General features: G+C 39.3%; 3 protein-coding genes across 6 annotated transcripts; 1 reads left to right on the plus strand and 2 right to left on the minus strand.

The window, feature by feature from the left end:
- Nucleotides 1-651: 651 nt before the first annotated feature.
- Nucleotides 652-14,921, minus strand: si:ch1073-513e17.1 (sialin). Of its 4 annotated transcripts, none has more exons than XM_038724780.1 (12): nt 14,762-14,921; nt 13,287-13,382; nt 12,770-12,921; nt 10,898-11,115; nt 9,988-10,221; nt 9,352-9,526; nt 8,453-8,571; nt 7,458-7,619; nt 6,274-6,406; nt 3,751-3,898; nt 3,485-3,575; nt 652-2,456 (listed from the first exon to the last, which is right to left on the minus strand). In XM_038724780.1, the coding sequence occupies exons 3-12, from the start codon at nt 12,852-12,854 to the stop codon at nt 2,295-2,297; spliced, it is 1,527 nt and encodes a 508-aa protein (XP_038580708.1). In that variant the 5' UTR covers nt 12,855-12,921; nt 13,287-13,382; nt 14,762-14,921; the 3' UTR covers nt 652-2,294. The 4 variants fall into 4 exon arrangements, with proteins under 4 accessions (XP_038580708.1, XP_038580707.1, XP_038580710.1 ...); XM_038724779.1 differs by having other exon boundaries at nt 12,770-12,924; XM_038724782.1 differs by lacking the exon at nt 13,287-13,382.
- A 399-nt stretch (nt 14,922-15,320) lies between these two features.
- On the plus strand, nt 15,321-17,576 carry LOC119907155 (c-Myc-binding protein-like). Its single transcript, XM_038724787.1, has 5 exons — nt 15,321-15,586; nt 15,887-15,959; nt 16,100-16,148; nt 17,099-17,228; nt 17,343-17,576. Exons 1-5 carry the CDS (start codon nt 15,572-15,574, stop codon nt 17,385-17,387), a joined length of 312 nt encoding a protein of 103 aa, XP_038580715.1. The 5' UTR covers nt 15,321-15,571; the 3' UTR covers nt 17,388-17,576.
- Nucleotides 17,452-23,390, minus strand: LOC119907153 (gap junction alpha-9 protein-like). Its single transcript, XM_038724783.1, has one exon. It carries the CDS (start codon nt 19,906-19,908, stop codon nt 18,397-18,399), a length of 1,512 nt encoding a protein of 503 aa, XP_038580711.1. The 5' UTR covers nt 19,909-23,390; the 3' UTR covers nt 17,452-18,396.
- Nucleotides 23,391-23,447: the final 57 nt, after the last annotated feature.

Consider the following 23,447-nt stretch of genomic DNA (forward strand, 5'->3'; position numbering starts at 1 on the left):
AAATGTTTCTCACTTTTTACTGTTATTTTGCTTTCATAATCATTTGCTATTTTGAGATCACTGCTAAAATGTAGTTTCTTGCACCATCTTGTGGCTGCAGAGAAGAATTTAGTATGAGCCCCCTATGATGGGAGTATTTATAGCCAATTGTGTTTAAAATGCAGTGAAAAAGTGAAGTAAATTCAGGTGCTGTGGTGTTAAAAACTCCACATGTGGTTTATGAATGTATACCAGTGGACTCTAGACTGAACACAATCTGTGACTTCACCCAAATCCATGTACATTTACTCAGTGTTAAGGTAATGAAACCCTGTATTTCCAAATTTAGTAAATCTGAAGTGTCCCTTTGAGCTAATAATAATTTGTCCTATATCTTGATAAATAAATTTAAACCCCCTTGATCAGCTGGAAAATCATAAAGGTGCAAACAGTTCCGTTTCTCATGAAAAGTTGACTTTTCAGCAGACACTTCAAACATAGGATAATCTTATATGATGCATTGCTGTAGAATAAACTCCTCAAACAGCATTTTGACAGTTGTGTTGAGTAGATTTACAGATTTTTTTTGATATGATGACAAAATGTGAAGGTATGTGGTATCTGAGGGTACACACACAAAAATGCGACAAATGACTTCACTCAGACACCAGATTTGTTTTACTTAAAAACAAAAGTTTATTTTCACAACATACAAAGTCGAGCATAAACATTTTACATATTTGTGCAACATTGCAAATTTTCTAAGCACGGAGAAAGCAAATGATTGCATCTTCACAGTGAAAGTGCACTTTGACATACATAGTTCATCGTTTGTACTTTCTATATAATTATTGTAATTGAACAACAAAACAGGCTTCTTGATGAGACATTTAAACTCAAACAATTCAAACACTGCAAATCCACATTTCTTACAAAGACTAAGTCATTGTTCATGACCACCAAAATATTCTGGTAGTGGAAGGTGCTTTGGTTTTCTAGATGAAACTAAAGAACCATAGCGTTCTAAAGACTGGATAAAACCATGTCCTTGAAATATTTTGCAAATTATTGGCACTGTTATGAAATACAAGGCTTTTGGTGTAGAAAAGTGCTTCTTTTGGCCCAACTGGACAGTTTAAAAGTGGTCAGAAAACACAACACTTGTAAACACAGCAGTAAAAGGTCTGTGGGTAATACTTCTACTCTGTAGTCATTAAATATTGGGTCCCATATTGTTCACAGTTCTAGAAAAACATGAAATAAGTCTATCCTGAGTCAATGTGTAGTCTATGTACTACACAATGCAAATATCACCGTTTATAATGTAAAAGTTACAAGAGTTGTCCATTTAACTATGCTTCAAAGACATTTAACAACAGTAACAAAACTAGAGTTAAAGTATTCACAATTTCCTGATTGGTAAAGGCAGTGAATATGCAGCAGATGTTGATTCATGTGTAAATTGTCTACTTTTATGTGAACATCCATCTGCAGTTCTCGTAACACTGCTTACTCAGTCTGGGAACCTGCAAGCTCATGTTTTATTGTATTTATTTGCTCTGGCAGATGAGTCTGGTCCCCCTCCCGTTCAGATTTCCAGCCAACCTGACCCCGTCTCCAGCCAATCACAATGTTTATCTAATGGATGAGCGCAGCACATCCAAGTACTTTGCCCGTGTGTCAGGCCCCACCCCTTTTTGGATGAAAGCAGTAGCAATATATGGTAAACTTAATCATATTTCTAAGAAAATCTATGAAAAGCTGGGGTAGGCAATGCTGGAGAAACTAGCAAGATCCAGCCAGATTTTCTGTGACAGCCACAGATACCTGATTTGTGTCAGAGCATTTGATTTATTGATAGCCGTCAGGATGTAAAGAGAATTTCAACAAATAACCAAAAAAAGCTTCTGAAATAAATTGCCAACCCCAGCTTTAACTTTAAAGAAGAAGTTATTTTTTGTTTAAACGCTCGCCTGAGTATAATCTCTCCAAGTACATACATATTATATAGAAACTCCGCAAACACTTGAAATGATTCTTGATGCTAAATGTAGTATTCACACTAAAGTGTGAATACTACATTAACCTCTAAATCTCCTTTTTCTGTACACTGCTGAACTGCTAACTACCAGGGGCCAAAATTAAATTCTCTCCACCGGTCAAATGACTAGTGAATGATACTCAAAATAGATTGATGTTCTCATCTGGTGAGTGAAGCAATTTTACCAGCATTTGGCTGGTAGCTGGTGCCCTTTTTGTACCCTGCTAACTACTAAAGCTGTGCTACATCAGGCATTTGTCTGCATGCTTATGTTCTATGTGGAGATGGACGCGCTCCTTTTCTCAGCATCTCTCTCTTCCTCTGTGATGGCCCACGGCTGGATCTTCCCGCTGCCAAATACGGTGTAGACTAGACCGCCGAAGACGTTGATCCCGGCTGCCACCCAGAACACCTTTCTCCAGCCTGCCAGGGTGTGCTGACAGCCAGAGAAGAGGAAATCAGTACTGAATTACTTGAATCTCTATGTACAGTATATATTTTTGTGCATCTAACTAAATGGTGTTTGTTGGTATAACTCTGAATGTGTCGACTTTAAATATTATAATGTTTCTGTAATGTTATAATATCTTTCTATACACTTTGTGTGTAGCACCAAGAGGGCTGCCGCTGCATGTCATTGTGCAATCCTACATTGTGTAATGACAAAAGCTGAACCTTGAACTGACCACACCATTTTGTTCGTGGGAAAAAGGCTTTAAGATGAATTACAGATCAGGTTGTTGCATTTGAACCCGAGGGCTAATGCTCACATCTCGTTGCGGAATAATAATCCTCCAACAACCACCAACACCACTACCTCAAGTATCTTTACATACACCTTCCAAGAGTTGGGGGAACTCACCAGCCCAGAGCTAGTGTTGCTGACGAGTGGTAGGTTTAATACAAACATGGGTTCTTGTTCATTTATGGTCTGTGATGCCAGGAATTGGGATCAGAGTTTACTTGTGCTTATGGAAAAAAAAAAAAAAACACTATTTTAAAAAGAAGGTCAAATTATGTCTTTTTGGAAATTTATTTATTATAATTTGTGTACAGTTCTTAGAAATATTCTTTGCAGTGTGACTTGAGTGCTTCTCTAACTAATTGTTATTTATTGTTTTGGTTGGTAGTATTATGTTGCCATGTCAACTCCCGCATCTTTACAATCCACATCCAGGACCAAAATAGAAATGTCTTTTAAATGTTAGTCTTATTGTCATTTTGTGGATTAGTGTAATTTGATATCTTCCTTCTCATAATTAACTCCACTTTAAAATTTTTCACAGGCTTTTCTCTGGCAAAAACAAAACTGACCTTATTTCTTGCATAAAACTAAAAATATCAGCCCATATCAGTTAAACAAATTATGTGCTATACGCAAGTGAAACAGTGCTCCAAATGTCTTGTCACATATAGTGGTAATTAATGTGACAGAACTCGAATCTTTAATTTTTCGATACTTACATCCCCAGTAAAGTATCCTGTAGCTATCGGTGCCACGATTCCAGGAATGGTGCCAAATGTGTTGGTGATTCCCAGAAGGAATCCTGCATACCTACAGGTGTGAGAAAGAAAATATTCTTCATGGTTTCTTTAAAAATACAGTGAAAGGAGGGGAAAAGTGAGTAAAGTATTAGCTTCTGGGAAATTGAAATGGCCACATGCAGGATCTAATCCTGAAAAAGGCTGTATTTGTGAGTAGACAAAGGGTGTGGACGGTTAACACCCACCGAGGAGCGATGTCTATTTGGTTGATGAAGACTCCAGAGGCACTGAAGCCTCCTATGGTTGTGGAGAGTGTGAGGAAGGTGACGGCGGGGATGTGGCTACAGCCGGCGTAACTCACAGCCACGAGGAAAGCTGCACATGGCAACAGACCTGCAGAGAGGAGGCAGAAGGGTGGAGACGTTTCAAAAAAGGAAATCCCGGTACACTGTGCGTCTCAATATTTGTAACACTAAGACATAAAAACCTTTGACTGCCATGAGATTTCTTCTTTTCACTGGAGGTTATATTTGGATGTGTGTCTTTTCAATACAACAAACTGAATCCACACCAGATGAGGGCAGCATTACTCCATTCAAAACCAGAAGGTGCGGTTGAGATGACTGCGGCTGACTTCCGCCGACTTGATAGTCTAATGTAAGCTGCAGGGATCTGTCAAGTCGGACACATTCTACCTGCATGAGCTTACTGTGAGCCGAGATCAATGACTGATCTCACGGCATTTGCAAAGAAAAATGCAGCGAGATCAGGAGAAAAGCAACTGCGGCCGCCGGACTTGGCGCCTGCAGCCGCCTTGCTCCTGTGAGGTTTTAATGTCATGTGACATTGTGACGTTTTGCAGCGCTGGTGAAAGTCGGACACAGGTTTTTATCTGTTGTGTTCACCTTCCTCATGCTCAGCAGGTAGACAGTGGGCGTGTCCTTGGACTTCCTCTGTTGCTTAGTCACCTGACTACAATCACCACTCATACACCTGTTACTCATCTAGCTGGTGCTTTTATCCAATGGGACTTACAATTGACATTTATGTCAGAGGTCGCATGCCTCTGGAGCAACTAGGGGTTAGGCGTCTTGCTCAGGGACACGGTGGATTGTTGTGTCATATTTGGAATCAAATGTGCATCTCCCACACCAACAGCACGTCTTATCCACTGCTTCATCACCTCCCCTTGCCAAATCACCTTAGCCTACTTAAGATCAGACCAGCCTTCAAGTCCCTGCTGAACTGTTGTCAGTGTGCTCGCACACCAGCCTGCTGGATGTTAGACCCGTCTGCAACACTCACTGGAATCTCCAGGTCTGCAGGAAACGCTCGCACCAAACCACGGGAAAAACCCAGCTCACTCTGCCAGTTGGCACTCCACTGGAGCGCTTCCTGAGTCACCAGCCTGACTTGCTTGTCTGCCACACTCATGTCGTGTTCCAGACTGGTCGGAACGGGAAAATTTTCAAGTTGAAATATCAGACTTCCAACCTCAAAGTGTTTCAGGTGCATGATGCTAAATGTAAACATGGCTGACTATGACAAACTTAAGTTTCTGCACAGTTAAACCCTCAGCAGCGCACTTGTTTTTAATAAAATGGCCATTCTTTTAATTACCACCAAGTGATAATATAAGTCACTCGTTAACTGTATCTACATCAGTTGGTCATCCTCAAAAGTCAGCAAAAGTTGAAGCTATATTTCCACATTTCTGAGCATTTTTAACATTTTCCTGAATAACTTTTGGGTAGAGAAGATGACTTTATCCAGCTACCTAATAACACTGACAATATATTTCTACATCAATTTACATGCAGAATGAGTTTCACCATTTGATACTAGTACACACACACACACACACACACACACACACTAATGTAATACTTAACTTTGCCTTTTCGTTTATGGTTTACCATTTACAATGTGTGCTTCCATGGAAGCCGCCATTATCGAGTGACGTCATTCGGCTGCTACTCATGAAGTCGGGGTACATATGTTTTCTCCAAGTTCACAAGTAGGAAATCCGACTTCAAGTGGCGCTGGTACTTTTTTCTAGTTGGAGGTCAGAAATATCCCATTGGCCTGGAACGCAGCATCAGCCCAGGGTTTCTAATCCAAAACCAGCTCCACTCACCTGCCACCCACTCTGTGCCAAAGTACTGTTGTTGCTAATGAATAACTTTATTCTGTCTCTGGCCTGCTTTTAAGTTACTAGTCTGAAGAAGGACAGCAATTTAAATGTTAACTTGCCTTCATGTTTGGAGTAAATAATAAAAAAATTTAAAAAAAGCATTTTATCTTTCAGAAGGTTAAATTATTGATATGACTAAAAGTCTTAACTACTCCATCCATGGCTAAGCATTAAATATAAGTTTACATGTTTTACTTCTGGCCACTACAGTAGATAAATGTAGTAACCTCCAAAACCTACAATATTCCTGTCAAAAAATACTTGGGGGGGTTTACTTGTTTACTTTTATTTAAGTGAAAGACTTGAACGCAGGACTTTTAACTGTAACAGGCTATTTCTACACTGTGGTATCTCTACTTTCACTTCAATAAAATATCAGAGTACTTCTTCCTCCCCTCTGAGTGCCTTCACCTTCTACTATATTAATACTGAATCCTGTGTATCCCCTCTCCTGTGAGGCTCATCCAGACACAAGAGCAATCATGCATGCAAAAGTTGTACGCAAGGATGCATCCACATGTACGTAAATGTGACACAGTACACAAAGAGGATCTGAGTGTAAAAGCTCCCTTACCTGCGAGTGTAAACAGTTTGCGTACAACGGTGACGCTGAACACCTTCCTCTCAATGAGGTAGTCTGCTAGGACACCAGACAGCGTCGAGACCAACCAAGCACCGAGGTACGGCAGAGCGGAGAGCAAACCATTCTGGACACAGATTTCTTCAGTTATTGTATATTCAGTGAAGGATTTGATGACTGGCGGTTGCTTGTCGAGTTTTGAGAGATGTAAGTAAACATTACAGTGTCCTGTTCATAAACAGCATATATGTGATGAGAAAACAGACAACAAAATCATTTATCACCATAGAGAAGTTCAAAGAAAAAGTTCAACACTTGGGAAAACATGCTTGCCTTGTCATGTCTTTCAAATGATAGATGGGCAGCATTCTCATGTCTATGTATGAGATATAAACCTACAGCCGGCAGCTGGCTAGCTGAAGAGGAAACAGCTAGCCGGGCTCTGTTCACAGAAACTACATAACTGCACTTTAAAAAGGTTACCGATTTATCGGTTTAAAGCAAATAAGATTATTTTTTCCCAGTGCTGCTGATATTAGCTAGAATTATTTAAAATTGAATGTGATTGTAGTTCACATTATATGCACTGCTGATTTATACTTTAAAATACCTTAATGTCACTGTTGGAAAATTTTCAGGTAAGGAACCACAAATACAATGTTTCGTTCCTAGTTCATTACACAACACCTTCACAAGGAAAGCAGATAGTTTAAAACAGCAAGTCATTTTATCATATCAATAATTTTAGTCTGTTCTACCACTCACCTACATGAACCTGAAACACATGGACAGATGTAAATAAAGATTAAGTCCCATTTTACAAAAGCTGCTAAATTTTTCTCAGTTTTTACTTTTGGAACAATGCTACTGTTCTTCAATCACATGAGATAAAAGTAGGCTAAAGTGGTAAACACTGAAGCAAATGAAAATGATTCTTCATATGTGTTCTCACCGAACGACAACCCAACTCCCTAAGCATCTGGAGTATTATAAGCTGTTACTAAAAACATTAGAGGCCTCTGTTCTGTTCCCAGCAAGTACAGACAGTGAGTCAACTCGCACAATACCAGGACCCTGAAACTGAAGGAGGCAATTCAGCAATGAATTTATGATTACGGTCTGCTTTTAATGATCATTTTTCACATAGAAAACAGAGGAACAAATAAATCGAAACTCACCGACTGGATGTCAAAGTGCATGATGTTATTCATGTAGGTGGGCAGGGAGGTGAGCAGGGTGTAGTAGGACCAGTTTGAGCACATCTGGGTGACGATGATGGCCCACAGAGGGGCCGACAGCAGCATGGAGAGCACAGGCACGAACCAGCCATGACCTGTACCCTGCAGATTCAGTTCAGATTAATGATAAAATCTTTAGAAAAATACTACATAAATGACAAAAAAAGCCCATACAAGGAGAAATCATTATTTATGATACAATAACTTTATTACAGATTTGAACAGGTTTCACGCGTTAATGAGAATGTACACGTTTGTGAGTTGCATATGGGTATATGAGTGTAATTTTACACTCATATACCCATATGCAACTCACAAAGTATGATCTTTACTGATAAGCTGTTGATATTTTTGGCATTTTGTACATTCCTGTGTGATGAATGTTCATAAGCTTTTTGTTAAATTTTAAGTTCAAGAAAAGCCAATTCTGTTACATACTTTTGTTCTTAACAAAACAGACCAGCAGCTGAGGGGAAGAGAAAGTCACAAATACAGAACAATATACGAAATGGAAACAGGAAGTTACTAAACAGCAAGAGGTAAAACTCCCCAATATTCACTTTTGGTGGGAGAGACATCTCAGTTTCAATACATCCCAAACTCCCTTGCTGACCTATAGCTGGACTAGAGTGTTTGGTATGGAGCTTCCATAACAATGACAGTACAGGGAAACTTTCCACAAATTAGTATTTGTTTTATGTATTTATATCCAAGATTTTAAGCTGTACTACGCCAGACTTTTCTATCTTGGCAACGACAAGGAGTGGCACAAAAGCAGACCATCTCATTCACACAAATTACTAAGAAGCTATTTGCTACAATGATTTTTATCTTCTTCTGGGTCCTCTCGTTCTTTGGAAATCACAACTACCTAATGTTTTTTGACCAGCAATACAGAAAATGTCATAAGGTGTTTGTAAATGTTTTATGTGCACCTGAGAGCCAATGGAGTTTATGATGTAATCTCTCTCCTCTTTGCTGATTCGACGATGGGTACGAGGGTCATCAGATACAAAGATAAACCAAAAGAATGCCCAGAGGCAACCAGCACTCCCTGGAAGAGAAGCAGAGAAAATACAATACTTATCAGAATATCTTAAAATAGTTTGCTATACATGTGTAATGCTGTGGTAGTCAAGTAAAATCCTGTTGTCTTAAATCAAAAATCTTTGAAACAACTACAGACTGTTCAGAACTCAACTGCCCGGCTTTACACCAGAAGCAAGAGGTACAATCACATGACACCTGTTTTAGCCTCCTTACATTAGCTCCCCGTTTGTTTTAGGATTGCTTTTAAGGGTCTCTATGACCTGGCTCCAGATTATAGTTTGGATTTTTTATTTAATTATAATCCTTTTTGTAGTTTTGAATCTCAGAGCTGGGGTGTCCTGTGTCTGGAGTCCAGGCTGAAAGTTACAGGGGGACAGAGCTTTTGCAGTCAGGGCCCCGAGGCGCTGGAATGATTTGCCCGAGGAAGTTAGGCTGTCTAAGTCGGTTCTTTGAAGTCTTTTTAAAACGCACTTTTATTGGAAAGCAATGATAAGTGCCTTTTAAGTAACAGTTATCATCATTATAGTGCACATACTGCAAAATTAAGTGCAAGTATAAGTTGTGGTGCAGTTATGGATCAGATAATTAAAAGATAATGAAAGGTATGAGTCCAGGGGGGACAGTGTTTGTATTAGTCTCCTAGGAGGAATGTTTAAAATTTTAATTGTGCACCTCCTGCTCACCATTGTGGCAGCATGCATCGGCCTGGCATCTTCCCAGTGACAGACTAAGGTATGCCATGATCTATAAGAGTATGTGTGTGCGCGCGTTTCACCTAACTCACCACAGAGGTAGAAAACAGCGGGCCAGCCCAAGGTTTGGCAGATGTAGCCGGTGAGCGGTAGAGCCACAAAGGCCCCAAAGTTGCCCCCACATCCTGAGAGGGTCATTAGGCGAGAGCGCTCCAGAGGAGGTGCCCATCGAGCCCACATCGCCATCATGGCTGGGAACGTCACACCCTGGAGATAAAACATAGAGGCAATCCAAGGTTTGAAATCTTTCTTCTACGATACTACTTCTGGGATGTAAAATAGAGCTGAAATTATTCATTTATTTGTTGATTGACTAAATTAATTGGCAACTATTTTAAGAATCAAAAACTCATTCCTGTTGAGTTGACAAGTAAAATGGACCAAATAATTAATCATGCAAATAGTAAGTTGCAGCTCTACTGTATTGTGGTGGTGGCGCAATGGCTAAGACGCCTGCCTTTGGTGTGAGACCAGGGCTCAATCCCCTACTGTGACCATTGTGTCCCTGAGCAAGACACTTAACTCCTTGTTGCGCCAGAGGCGTGCGACCTTTGAGATGTATAGCAATTGTAGGTCGCTTTGGATAAAAGCGTCAGCTAAGTGAACACACACACACACACACACACACACACACACACAGAGAGCAGTGTCCTGCTGAACACTAGTACCTCTCCAAAGCCCTCCAATGCTCGTAGTGCAAACAGCCAGTAGGACCCCTGCTGGGCAGCCAGAGGGGTGAGCAGGGTGAGGACAGCCGTACCCAGGACACCCAAACCCAGGAACAACTTCCCCCCGTAGTGACCGGACAGGTAGCCCCCTGGGATCTGTGTGCACAGGTAGCCGAAGAAGAAGGCTCCCAGCAGCCAGCCCTGAGTCTCCGAGTCCCACGGGTACTGCGGGGTCTGAGACAAGAGGACGGAGAGGAGGAAGAATTTATGGTTGTTGTTTAGTTTAATATTTTGAATAAAGTTTGTCTGTTTTGATAGTGGCAAAGACGAGTCTCCAAACCTGCCAAGATGTTCTCATGCACCAATTCACCAGTATAGTTCTATTGTATAAGTCTATACATATAATTATTTTTTACCTTTTTATTTATATTTTTCTGTACTCATTTCCGTCCTTGTACTGCTGTAAAATCTCAATCTGCATCTCAGAAAATTAAGATTTTACCACAGAAATTTAATTTGACACCTATATGATACAGCTATTGCTATTAACACTTGTACTGGTGATACCAGCACTCATACCACTGCCTGACGTAGTAGGACCATCACAGCCACAAATACTATTACCCATAGTGCTTCAGGTATTCCTTGTTGACACCCAGAATCAGAAAAACTGGTTGCTGGGATATACACTCTAAATTTCTTGAGAAATGTGCTTGTTTGTAGTTTTATATTCTTATTTTATATACTTTTATTTATTGTTAACTTCTCTGTATTTGTGTACTTATTTCTGTTATAGTGCTGCTGCAACACCTGGATTTCCTCTCAACAACAGCTTATCTTAATGTTTTGTTTTAAACTACACACGTGTTGTAATATGTTTAAGAAATAGCGTAAGGAAAAAAATGATTACCCCCTCAGGTTGTTGGAAAGTATCACTGGTGTTTTCCATCCCTGGTGGCAGTGGACATGCATGAATGACAGAAGTGTTCTGGGCTGGTTTGGGGTCAGTGGTATTCACCATGGCTACCAATGCAACACTGAGGTTCACACGAAGGCCGTAGACAACAGTGAAGCCAAAGAACATCAGGACGGCCAGGTTGAGGCGAGCCGAGCAGCACTGGGGAGGCACTGTTTACAGAGAATGCAATGATATTTACATGTAGTCTGGTTTGGGAGCATTGTGAAAACCATCTATTTGGTTATTTTCACAAACTTAAAATTAGTTTATGGGTTGAGAAATTTATTCTAAGCTAAAAATAAATTTTAAAACACATTGACACAAATTAGAAAACACAGCTGTTTGAAAAGTTGATGTTCGTGACAAAGATTGATTAGACAAATGACGTACAAAATTACCACTTGGTACATGATTGTTTTAAATTTTGAATGATATCCAACTTCACTCTCTTACTCTCAATGTTCAGCTATGTTTCACCCTCTTGTTTAAAAAGCCCAAGCTATAGTTGCATTAATTGGTATATAATATATAAAAATAAAATTTAATCACATTCAGACAAAAGCTTGGGACAATTAATGTTAGCTAATATTATTTGCAATCAACTCATCTACAGTAACATCTGAAATGTAATGCACAATCAGTATTCATCCATCTATATAGTACATTACCAAAAAAAAAAAAAAAAGTGTAAATGTATTCCTGATATAACTGACTATACAGGCCCAATTAAGTACTTAATCAGATTCAAAAGCTTAAACTGTTGGTCTGACATTAAAGCTGCCCTTTATACTACCAGTGCAGTTTTGACCCTTTGCATGCACAATGGAAGCTGGTGAAGTTGTGCAATAAAAAAAAAAAACAACCCAAAACCATTTACATTTTAACTGCTTAATGCGCATTTAAAATCTAAATAAATTTGGAAATGGCACAAACATTTAATTATGCATGTAAAATTGCAATCCATGCAGCAGATATTTGATGTAGCATGTGATTTCACTGCACCATCAGTTTAGCTGTAGCCATCTGATCGTCAGCTACCTCATTAAGATCTTCCGTAACAGATGATCTCTAACCATTAAGGTGCTCGTGTATATGACTGCTACAACTACATAGACCGTTAAATAAACCAGAGAGACACACACCTGTGACAGTTCTCTAACCATGGAGCTAAAGTACAAAATAACACAGTAAGGTAGTATTACTACAAATACTACCTTTGTTGTGTCTTTATGTTCATAATTACATCCAACAATACAGAAAAACATCGAAATGAGGCAAAACTGTAGGAGAATTGCAGAAAATGCACATTGTACAAAATTAAGTAAGCAGAAAAGGAAAACAATGAAGGAATAAGATTAATTTGCTGCATATGCAAGTTCTCAGGTAATTTAAGCATAATTAATGTTTGATGTCATGTTGGCAGTGAGAATGTCTTTGTTTGCATCAGAGGTTATGTTAAAGATATACACAGCTGCAATGCTTAGCTGATCAATCTGTTAGTTGATAGACAATCGTCAGCTATTTTGATAATTGATGGTCTTTTTTTTCCTTTTTTTTTTTTTTTAAGTACAAAATCCAAACAATGACGTTAATGAATAATGTTTTTAGGTTTTAGACTAAAAATCTGCCTGTTGGTGAAGAACTTTCATAGTTTTCCTGAGTTTATACAATTAAAATAAGCAGATTCACTGATTATAAAAATATCAGTGAGTCTTAAATATAAATACAAATGAATGAATATGGAAATTGTTTGGAGAAATCTGGCATGCAGCAAGTCCAAAATCTTAATTGAATACCTTTTACCAGCTACAAAGTGAAACACACCTGCATCATTCTTAATGAGAGGTTCCCTGTCCTCACTCTCGTGCGAAGCAGCTGAGTTGATGGAGTAGCCATTTGGTAGCGGCATGGTACTCGGCTGGCCAGGAAATACTAAGTCAGTAAAATGATGTCACTCAGCCATGGTGTCAGGAAACCTGCTGGACAGGCAGAAATAGTAATTATAAGCCAGGCACACACAAACAGAGACACACATGGGGGATGTGAGACAAACATGTGACAAGCAAGAAAATATCAGAAGACAAGTCAGGTGACACATCAGCAGATTTTAATTAAAAAACACATTAGCAAGCAGGTTTTTACAAAACCTTCTGGACCTACTTTGTTGGTGGGGACATCTCGCTGAAAAAAATGCATCCCTGGACCCTTATTCTAACTTTAACCCAATTATAACCTGAACCCTAAAACCAAATCTTATCCCTCAAACCGCCCTTTATACTTGTGGGGTCCAGCATTTTGGTCGCCACAAAGATAGGTAGCTAGCGTGCGCACACACACTTACAAGAGTTATTGATGCTCAGATTCACAACACTGCAAAGCCTGTTAGTAAGATGATGAAGATGAAACTGAGTGAGTTTGTCTCTTCACCTTACTGAACCTGTGAACAAGAAATACAAAGGTAATATACACAGAGGTTTTATTGTCGTGTAAAAACTTTGATCTTCAAAAACATTTCAGCAACAATGAAAACCACCTGGATACACATCTTTCCGAGCTGTCCAGCATGAAAAGATTTCATTTAACCAAATGTCTTCTTGAAACATGAACCACCAAGCAAAAGACAACGTGAAAAATAATAATAATAAAATAATAATAAAAATAGTATGGAAATATGTGAGAAGGTGTGGGTAAAAGCCAGCACTTTGAAAAATACATTTGTACCTGGCTCCTGAGTAAACTTCTGACCATTTAACACATGAGCATGTGCATTCCTCAAGCAAGGCATTCCTGATGGTCCCAGAGACTATTCCTAAGACTACTGGTAATTAACCTTGCTGTTAGGGCCCCAAACTGTGGTGTGACCTTCCTGAAGAGCGTGACATATCATGTTATTTGTAACACATGAGGCAATCCCTAACTATTGTGCTATGTGGCATCCATGTCAATACATTTAAAAGGTTTGTATGCATGACAAAGAATAGACCATTTGCCATACCATGTGATCCATGTCTGCAAGTGTGTCTGTGCAACTATACGTTTGTGAGCCCATCATGAGATGCTCAGAAAAACAGTCCAATTCACTTCTCCTTTCTGAAACAATTAATGCATCATGACATTTTATTGCCGGTTTCTGCTTCCTGTTATTTAAAAAAGGTCAAAGATGAGGTGAAGTGCCATCACAAGTTACCACAGCCCAAAGTAATGTTTTTAAATATGTTATTTTGTCAAACAAACAGCATGAAGAAAAAAAACATAGTATTCCATTTATAATGAAAGGAAACATTTTGACTGCAATATGAATTGCATAATTATTCTCATCTTCACTGAAAAACATTTAAATGATTACAGTGATTTTTTTGCAAGGATCTGTACCAAATATAGATGTTTCCTTAAGCCTCTAGAATATGATGTGCAGACGAGGAAATCTCTGCAGCACCTCATTATTCAATTTAAAAAATTGTATTTTGACACATAGTTTGTTTTTAACAAATATTACACCTCCTGCGATTTGAAAATTGCAGAAAGCCATAATGCGATTTGATTAACAGTTCAGGTTAATTTTAAGCTAGTTAAAATCTTAAATTATCTGAGAATGTAATAGGGTCTGTTATGTGACAAGTTTCAGACATGTACAGATACATAAGAAGAAAACAATAAAATAAACCAACATGTCACCGAATGTTAGCATAAGACCACACAGGACTTGGAAAGGTAACTTGAATTCTAGCTAAGTTAGGTTTTAAGTATTACTCATAACGTTAGCTAGTTAGTGAACTAACCTTGCTATAACGTTCTTCAAATAAAGTTACAGCTTACCTTGAGAAGGGGTTCAAACAACAAAATACTCTTGGTTAAGACAGCCTGGTGTGTTGTACTGAACGGACATAACATTTTTCTACGAGAGAAAAACAAGTCACATGAGCACCGATGAGCACATCAGTTTCAGGGAGACGCCGGTTTCTACAAAACATTAGCTACGCACAGTGAAGCTAGCTTTTATAGTTTACAGTCGAAATGGAGGAAGTGACGTTACAAGTGCGACACAAAACATCTGTTACCCATCAGATTATGTGACCCAAATGGGAAATGAAGACCTCGGGGCTTTCAAACACGTTGTTGATGTTTTGAAGCTGTCGCAGTTTGGTTAGGTTTAGAAAAGGATTGGTTTGGGTTCAAACACAGAATCTGATGGCTCACGGAATGTGGTGCAACACCGGTGTTGGGGTTCACAGAATCTGATGGCTCACGGAATGTGGTGCAACACCGGTGTTTGGGTTCACAGAATCTGATGGGTCACAGGTTTTGGTGTTACACCGGATATGACCATCAGTTCAAATCAGGGCCGTAGTAACGTTTTTTTTTTTTAAATCAAAAACACAAAATATTCTTTTTATGGCTTCCTCCAAGCCGTGAAAAGTTTCTTTAACTGATTTAAACTAGTTGGGAATAAAATAATTTTCCGCATATTTACGGCCGTTTTAATGTGTTGTTATGGCAACGAAACCACCTCCCGTGTGTTCTGGACGATAACGTTAGCAAACATAAAACCCGGTTGTCAAAGAGTTGGAGTTTATTAACTTGTTACACTTTTAGGCACCTGTAAATTATTCAACTACCGTCGCATTCATGGCTCATTACAGAGTAAGTATTTGGTTACAGACTCTGTAGCTGTTGATTATTTTTTTAAGCGGTAAAAGTTTGTTTATAGTCGGTGTGCTAACTAGCTCACTAGCATCATAGCAAGTTGTCCCCGTCTTGTTTGGTTGTAACTTGGCATTGAACGCACCTCATAGCTACCGTCTTTGTCATGTAACTAGTGTTGTTGATTTCAAAAGGAAAATTCCCATGACAAACCCACAAGTATTTTGCCAGTGGGTAAAACCTGTCAGACGTGTGCTGCTAACTTATATGTCAAAGTCAAACATTTGTGTTATGTTTCAGGCCTCAGAATCTAAGCGAGAACAATTTAGAAGATATCTTGAAAAATCTGGCGTCCTTGACACTATAACAAGCGGTAGGTATACAAGCAATTCAAATACCTCATATAGCATGCACATTTGCATCCAATGCATGGTGTTAAACACTTCCATTCACTTACTTTTCACCTATGTCCCTGCTGTGCTGATGCATCACCATTTCGTTTTTCTTTTGCAGTTTTAGTGGCACTTTATGAAGAGACTGATAAACCTAACAATGCTCTGGAGTATCCTTTTTTGTGTATGCAGCTTTATAGAACTTTTGGTGGTAATAAACAGTTGTTGATGTCCTTTAAATTATGAGCAGGGACCTCAGTCTGTGAGACTCCTTAGTTTGTCCTCAGCTCTCCACCATGTAAAATAGTTTCATTTCTGTGACTTATTTATCCACTCATCTACTGTATATAATTTTTGTGTATAACGTTTGTTTTTGTATAGGGATGGGTATCCAATCATCAGTAGGTCGATGGTTTGATCCTCGGCTTCCCCAAGTCTGCATGTCGAAGTGTCCTTGGTGTGTGAATGTGTGAATGAATTTCTGTTTCTGGTGAGCAGCTGGCACCTTAGTCTCCGCTCATCAGTGTGTGGATATGGACCATTTACCATTTTGTGAGTAGCATAAAGGGAACTACAACCTATTCTTGTTGTACAGCCCTGTGTTGTAAAATGATAAAAAAAAAATACATCTACCATATACCTTGAATTCCTGGAAAGGTTTACAGCATTCTTACAGATTTGTGGCCTGTGTGAGATTTCCCCCCCCCCCCCGTGCTCTCATCTATCAAGAACAATTAATGTCATGAGGAAACAGATTAAACATTGATTTTAAAGTGTGAATGCTGAAACCCACTGCTTGGTAATTAAATGCAGCAAGGCTACGGTTTCATGTGTCAACCATGCTTTAGTTTGTTTGTTCACCTTGAATATTACAGTATATAGACAGTATATCGGGCAGAAGATTAGTAACGTTCAAATGAAGCTTTTCATTGAGCCGGAACAGTTGTTTTCTTGCATAAATGTCTGTGGGAAAACAAACTAAATCATCATTTTGCTTTACACGAATGGCTTAAGAAGGAAACAAGTCACTGGTGTTAGTGTCTTTACCCATCTTTGTTAAAAAAAATATTTCTGTAGACTGAATAATGAGAGCACATGTTGACCTTAACCACCTGCACAGTTTCATAAAGCTTCACCTCGGCGCGAGTGGCCCTGAGCCAGCAGACGTTGAGGCTCTTCGCATGGAGCTGGCTGATCTACAACAGAAATGCAACCTGCTCGTGGAGGAGAACAAAGAGCTGAAAAACAGGGTGAGATGCTGTTAAAAAAATTCTGTCTAAATATACAGGTAAGCAGCGGTGCCTGTGTTTAAGACTGTCGCTCCTGCTGTAACCTCTAAACTCTGCTTTAATATCATTTTCCAGCTGATGCAGTACGAACCATCACCTGAGGATGAAGCAGCAGAGTAGAAACACGGAGTTTGTCATTTCTGTCTGGGGTAAAAAAAGAAAAGAAAAACATTAAATAATAGCCTTTTTTGAATATTATTTAAAATGTTTATTACATAATATTGTACAGTGAACACAAAATCACTGCTATTTGTTATATAACAACAAGCAACTTTTTTGCTTTGTCATAAATAAAATTTTTTTTCATCATTTGGCATCAGTTATTCTTTGATGTCCTAAATTAACAATTGGTCTTCTGTTTTCAAACAAGAGATTCTGCAAACATATTCAGCCACTCATCTAAATCTTTAGAATGGTCTTTCAAAGACATTTAAATTGATATCGACTGCAGTAATAAGTATCAAGTAAAAAATAAATTTCATACAAAAGCAGCGTTGCTGCTCGTTATAGTCTGATAGATGACAGCATATTGAAGTTTTTATTCATGTCACCATACTAATTCAAAGATATTTAGCAGTTATTTTCCACAGCTGCATCCAGAACTGGGTATCTTTATGTTAAATGTTCTTGCTAAAGACCTCTCTGACATGTTGGAACGGGGTGAATTAATTCAGACAGCGTCACAGATTTAAAAGTATCCAGTTGCATAACAGCACTATGTGACCTGAAACAACATTATAGATTTGTGGGTTTGTTTTCCATTCCCCACAAATCATTCAGCTGTTGCATACGGCCAAATCATTAAATGTCTGTCTGAATGTCTGTAATGTAAGGAACCAAAACCAAAAGTCCATTGTGGTCTGATCACCTGTTAAAATCTGAAGAGTAGATGTTAGATTGCATATTGTCTATATGCTTCATAAGTTCTTTTCAAATATGATTGGAAAAAGGCTCTTTTTTTGTGTCAGGAGCATAATATCCTTTGCATTGGGTAGCAAAGGTTTTTTGTGTTTGTGTTTTAATGTCTTTTAAAGAACTTTTATATGTGCAGTAATATAGTGTCCATATAACTTGAAACCAAACATGGCTGAATTTCTTTTGCCATGTTGGCGAGCACACAGTCTGGTGCTTATATCTGCAGATCAGTTGGAGCTCGTCTGCTGCTGCCGCCACTACTCGCCGCTGACACCCGGCGGTTTGGAGAGGAGGCAGTGGGGCTGTTGCTCTCACGGCTGTGTCGCGATACAGAGCTCAGCTCCCCTGCGGAGTCTGGGCTCTGGGACCTGCTCGACCTCTTAACGTCTGATTTACAGAGCATCCTCGGTCGGGGGCCGACACAGCTGCTACGTTGCTTCATGCTGTTGTTCCCGTGGTAGGAATCTCCGCTGTCTGAGCCGTTCCCCTCTACCAGGGTGGAGCAATGCCACGGTGGACTGACTCTCCGTGACTTCCTTGCAATGCCTGATAGTGTTGTGCAGGAGGAGGTGTCTGCTACAGGGAGGGTGGGGTACTCAGAACTCGCACACTCCCTGTCCTCATGATGGGGCGAAGTTTGTTCTTCTGGCTCATCCTGTTTGTCCGCAGGAGGAGAACGCGTCTCGCTGCTGGTGTTGTTGGAGTTGCTGTTCTGCTCTGTGGGGCTCGGCACTCCCTCTTTGCTGTCCTTGTGGCTGTCTGGCTTTGCACCAGGGTCCCCTTGTATTGGGACGAAGGCAGAGGAGGCATTAAGAAGAGGGTAGTTAGGTCCGTTGCCCTGCTTCTCCAACAGCAATGTGTATCCACATGGTGCTGTGGGAATAGTAGTCTTGCGCCCCACAGATGTGCCCATGCAAACCTGATGCACAACTGAGTTCTTTTTTGACTTGTTGACGTAATAATCATCCAGGTCGTCCTTCAGATGTGGGTAGTAGTCCAGGATGCCCTTCTTTAGCCTCTTGAATCCCAGGTGTATGATCTCAAGAAGGCTGAGAAAAAGGGAGATGGAGGCAATACCTTGCATGAACACCATGAAAACAGTTTTCTCCGTGGGCCTGGAGACAAAGCAGTCCACCACATTTGGGCACGGCTCCCTTTCACACTTGTAAAGAGGGCTGAGGCGGTGTCCATAGAGAATGAACTGACCCATCATGAAGCTGACCTCCACCAATGAGCGAGTAACAATGTGGGCCACGTAAGTACACAACAGAGAACCCCTCAGCGGTGCTTTGTTGAGCTTCCCCTGCTCCAGCTGCCTCATCTCCTTTTCAATCCTCCTCCGCACCTCCACCAACTCCGCGTCCACCGCCTCCAGCTCCCGACGGAGAGCCACCTTCTTGCAGTGGCGCTCCTTCTCCAGAGCTCGCAGCTGGTAGATGGCGTGACCCATGTAGACAAGGGAGGGAGAGGACACAAAAATCACTTGAAGCACCCAATAGCGTATGAGGGAGATGGGGAAGGCCTCGTCGTAGCAGACGTTGCGGCAGCCGGGCTGCTCGGTGTTGCAGATGAAGTCTGACTGTTCGTCATTCCACACATCCTCTGCTGCGACGCCCAGCACCAACATGCGGAATATGAACAGGATGGTCAGCCAGATCTTGCCAACCATGGTGGAGTGGATATGCACCTCCTCCAAGATCCCTCCAAGGAAGTTCCAGTCCCCCATTTTTTACATTAGCAGTGCTATAACCAATGAGGACAGAGAGATTGTTAATAATAATAATATAATAATAATAATATAATAATAATACTGATAATACTGGACTTTTGTGAGTATATTTAAACACATAACTTAGACACATGTTATTAATTCACGAATAAAATAGTACAATATAGTCTAGAAGTCAGTGAAATGTCAGTTGGAAGTATGATCATGAAAGTTTGTACTGCTTTCTATGCTTTGAATCTGTGTGTCAAACATGAAAAGAAATGACCTCAAGGTGCTTAATAAGTTTTGTAGCCCGAACAATACTGACATTTTAGGAGATTTTTAAACAATCTGGTACAAATAATTTAAAAGGAAAAACAATCACATAACATAAATCTTGAAACAGAGCCCGAGATTTGTTCAGTTCAACTCGTCAGTGCTCTCTAATGGACAAAGGATGTAACCTCACTTGTTTCTACCCCAGATCTAGTTTGGCATTTCTGTACTGCAATTTCTTGTTACTTTTTTGTCAACATGTAAACTAATACTGAAATACCGGCCTGATTTTTCTTTTGTTATCACATTTCTATGCAAATAAGCAGAGGAAACAGGTGGCAGGTAATACTAAAAGAAACATAGGTCTGAGAACCAGCGCTGGAATGTATTCAATTACTGTACTTACATGATGTTTGACCTGCTTTAATTTAGTATTTTTAAAACATCACTATATTTCAGAGGAAACTTTTGTACTTTTTAATGTACTTAGTTTGTTTGACAGTTTCAGCTACTTTTCAGATGAAGATTTTATACAGTAAATCATTTTATTTAAATATTACAATGCTATGATGCATCAAACTACCAATATTTGCACAGTATATAAAGAAGTTAAAACAAGCTTCCAATTTGACAAACTACAACATCAAAGTGGCCTAACATGCTTATATCTAATTACACACATTACAGCTTGATGAGTACTTTTACTCCTTATACTTTAAGTTTATTTTTCTTACTATACTTTAAAAAATACTTCTTCCACCACTGCTGAGTTTTCAAATATACAACCAGTTTACCCAGTTACAACGGAGCACTCCCCCATTAGACACTAGTTAAAGCCATGAAGTACTAATCTGAAAGTATTACATGATTAAATTAGCCATTTTAATTTGATAAGTGAAGTTAAGACAATTAGCAGCATCTTAATCAAACACCTTCAGATATATTGGTAAAAGTTGGTAATCATTAGACATAATTAATCACCTCAAATACAAATCAATAATTGTGTGATGTTATTCATAAGTGAGTTACTCAAAGGTAAAAAATAGGGGATAATATTGTACTAAATAAAGCTGATATATTTGGCTCACTGTGAAGTTCCTGCAAAACGGATGACTTCCATTAAAAGAATATATATATACATTTATTTTAAAATTAGTGAACTTACCTCTCATCTTGCATATAAAATGTAACAATAAAGATCTTTTGCAAGAATGCCGTTGAGCACAATCCTACGAGCACATCTTTTTATCTTCTTTGACCTTGTTTTAAAAAAAACTATTTAAATGAAAATATTAAAAAATATATAACTGGGAGACTTTAGTCTCAACTGTTAGTGAAAACTGGACAAAAACAAATGATCCCTGCTGGCTCTAGTAGTCCACAACTTATAGCCTGTGAAAGACTAAAACAGTCAATACTGTTGCAGTGATCTGTGCCATTCACCTCGCAGCAGTGTAAATGGACAGACTGCCAGTTCCTGCGAGTCATTAGAGGTGAAATGTGTTGCAAATATTCAATTATTTGACGCACGCTGCCGGTTGAACTCAACGGAACATGAAACGGTTTGTTCCTCTGAGTTCACACAGAACAGATGTGGTGCACTGGGTTGGCCCCTTAGATGGGAAGCTGACATCTGAGAGTGCCTTGAACGTGGATTATAATCCATACAATAATCTTAAAAAAAGTGGACTGAAAGATCGGTCAAAATAAATATTTCAGCCACAACAAACTACTGAGCTTTGTGATGAAGCGCTGTCAATTCACTGGTCTGTTATCACGAAAAATGTATCCGCTCTTATTTTCAGTAAATCGTTTCATTTTTCTTTTTGCAAATATTCATCAGCTTTTCAGCTGTGAAGATTTGAAGCTCGTCTTTGTCTTACATGATAGTAAATAGACTTTAGATTAGTAAATGATTTTGTCTGATAAATAAAGCTATCTGTGTCCAGACAGGCATTTTCCACAATTCTGACATTTTACAGACCAGTCAATTTAGAAAATTCACAATTTCAAATTATTGGTTTTGCCTGCCCAGCATCCCAAAAAACAAAATATATTAAATTAAATTGAATTTATTTTAAAAGCTGAGACCATTACTTTATTGACTATCAAAATACTTGATTAGTTTTCTATAGATCCAATTGATCAAACTTTGCAGCTCTAGTTTCAGCTTATCCACACAGCTACATCCTGAAGAGTTCTGTCATAACTTTAATCTGCAGTTCCAACACCAGACATGGTTTGTTTCCAAACCTCCAGGTCACATTGGGAGCTTCATTAAACTTCACTGATAACCTGTCATTTCCTCCAATTCCTTTTAACCAAGCTAACCAGACCAACAGGACATCTTCTATCTTGAAATATCACCCAGAACACTGAACCATGTTGATCCTGCAGTTTGAGAGACCAGCTCTAGCTTCATGAACCACTACGAGTCTAGTGGCAGGTGTTGTACTAAGATGGTCTCACAAGCTGGTCTGTTATATTTAAAGTAAGGGATTGTTCAAATGAAATTAAAAAAATAACATTTAAGGGTGCAACTAAAGATTTTCATTATTCACTAATCAACTGGAAATATTTGATTAATCGTTTTTGAAAAATATGGAAATCGTGGCATCACAATTTCTCTGAGCCCAAGTTGAAATCTTGACAGATAATAGATGTTCAACAGCTTTGAAAGAAATAAGAGGTTTATCAGTTTGTTTATCTTCAGGAGGTGACCGTACTGGTGAAAAGGGATCAGGGGTTTTTAGAGATGTCAGGCACCACAGGCAACTCCTCCGTCACTAGTCAGCCTCCATCTGTAGGTCATCTGCACGCCTGGAGGGATCATAGCTCAGTCATGTACATATAATCACAACAGTATTGTGTTGGCTCTGTCTGTCCTGTACCTCACTGTGCTGACACCAGCTACTCTTGACAACTCACATCAAGCCCCACATGGCAATCGTACTTGTTTAATCAATGTTATTTTCTTTCAACGCGGAGATCAATGAGACATGTCCGATTTCATACATGGCTGCTTCTTCACTGTGAATCTAAATTTAAAGTTCTTCCTCGCAGCTACTGATCCATTAAAAGGAAATCAATGACCATGGCTGGACTGACAGACGGCACCGGTCTGTTTTCCACACAGATGACTGCAGACTGGTTCCACTTTTTACTTTAAATATTCAGACACCTACTGGGACATCAGTCTTTGAAAAAAAAGGGGGGGGGGGGGACTCTGAATTACTTCTCCTGAAGTTTCCTCCATTCTGGCTCTTTACATTCTATTGCTA

This window comes from Micropterus salmoides, unplaced genomic scaffold (genome assembly GCF_014851395.1).
Source record: "Micropterus salmoides isolate LMB-PRFRI ecotype aquatic unplaced genomic scaffold, ASM1485139v1 Ms_hic_scaffold_17, whole genome shotgun sequence".
Lineage (NCBI taxonomy): Eukaryota > Metazoa > Chordata > Actinopteri > Centrarchiformes > Centrarchidae > Micropterus > Micropterus salmoides.